Source organism: Fukomys damarensis, unplaced genomic scaffold (genome assembly GCF_012274545.1).
Source record: "Fukomys damarensis isolate Sample0158 unplaced genomic scaffold, DMR_v1.0_HiC HiC_scaffold_39, whole genome shotgun sequence".
Classification (NCBI taxonomy): Eukaryota; Metazoa; Chordata; class Mammalia; order Rodentia; family Bathyergidae; genus Fukomys; species Fukomys damarensis.
In genome coordinates, this window is record NW_022900951.1 from 711,136 (window position 1) to 711,443 (window position 308).

Genomic DNA, 308 nt, shown 5'->3' on the forward strand with positions numbered 1-308 from the left:
GGGCGCGGGCGGGGGCGGGGAGAAGCCCAGCGAGGAGGTGCTGGTGCGCGTGTTCCGCAAGTTCGGCGAGATCCGCAGCGTGGACATCCCCATGCTGGACCCGTACCGCGAGGAGATGACCGGCCGCAACTTCCACACCTTCAGCTTCGGCGGCCACCTCAACTTCGAGGCCTACGTGCAGTACCGCGAGTACGCGGGCTTCATCCAGGCCATGAGCGCGCTGCGGGGCATGAAGCTCATGTACAAGGGCGACGACGGCAAGGCGGTGGCCTGCAACATCAAGGTGGGCGGCGGGCGGGCGCGGCGGG

The 308-nt window shown here is 69.2% G+C and overlaps 1 protein-coding gene across 1 annotated transcript in view; it reads left to right on the forward strand.

Annotated features, from left to right (window-relative positions):
• Positions 1–308, forward strand: part of Akap17a (A-kinase anchoring protein 17A) — a 4,342-nt gene that overhangs the window by 558 nt on the left and 3,476 nt on the right. The window contains exon 2 of the mRNA XM_033760233.1: positions 9–283. Coding sequence (XP_033616124.1) covers positions 9–283 — 275 coding nt within the window. The remainder of the gene's footprint in view (positions 1–8; positions 284–308) is intronic.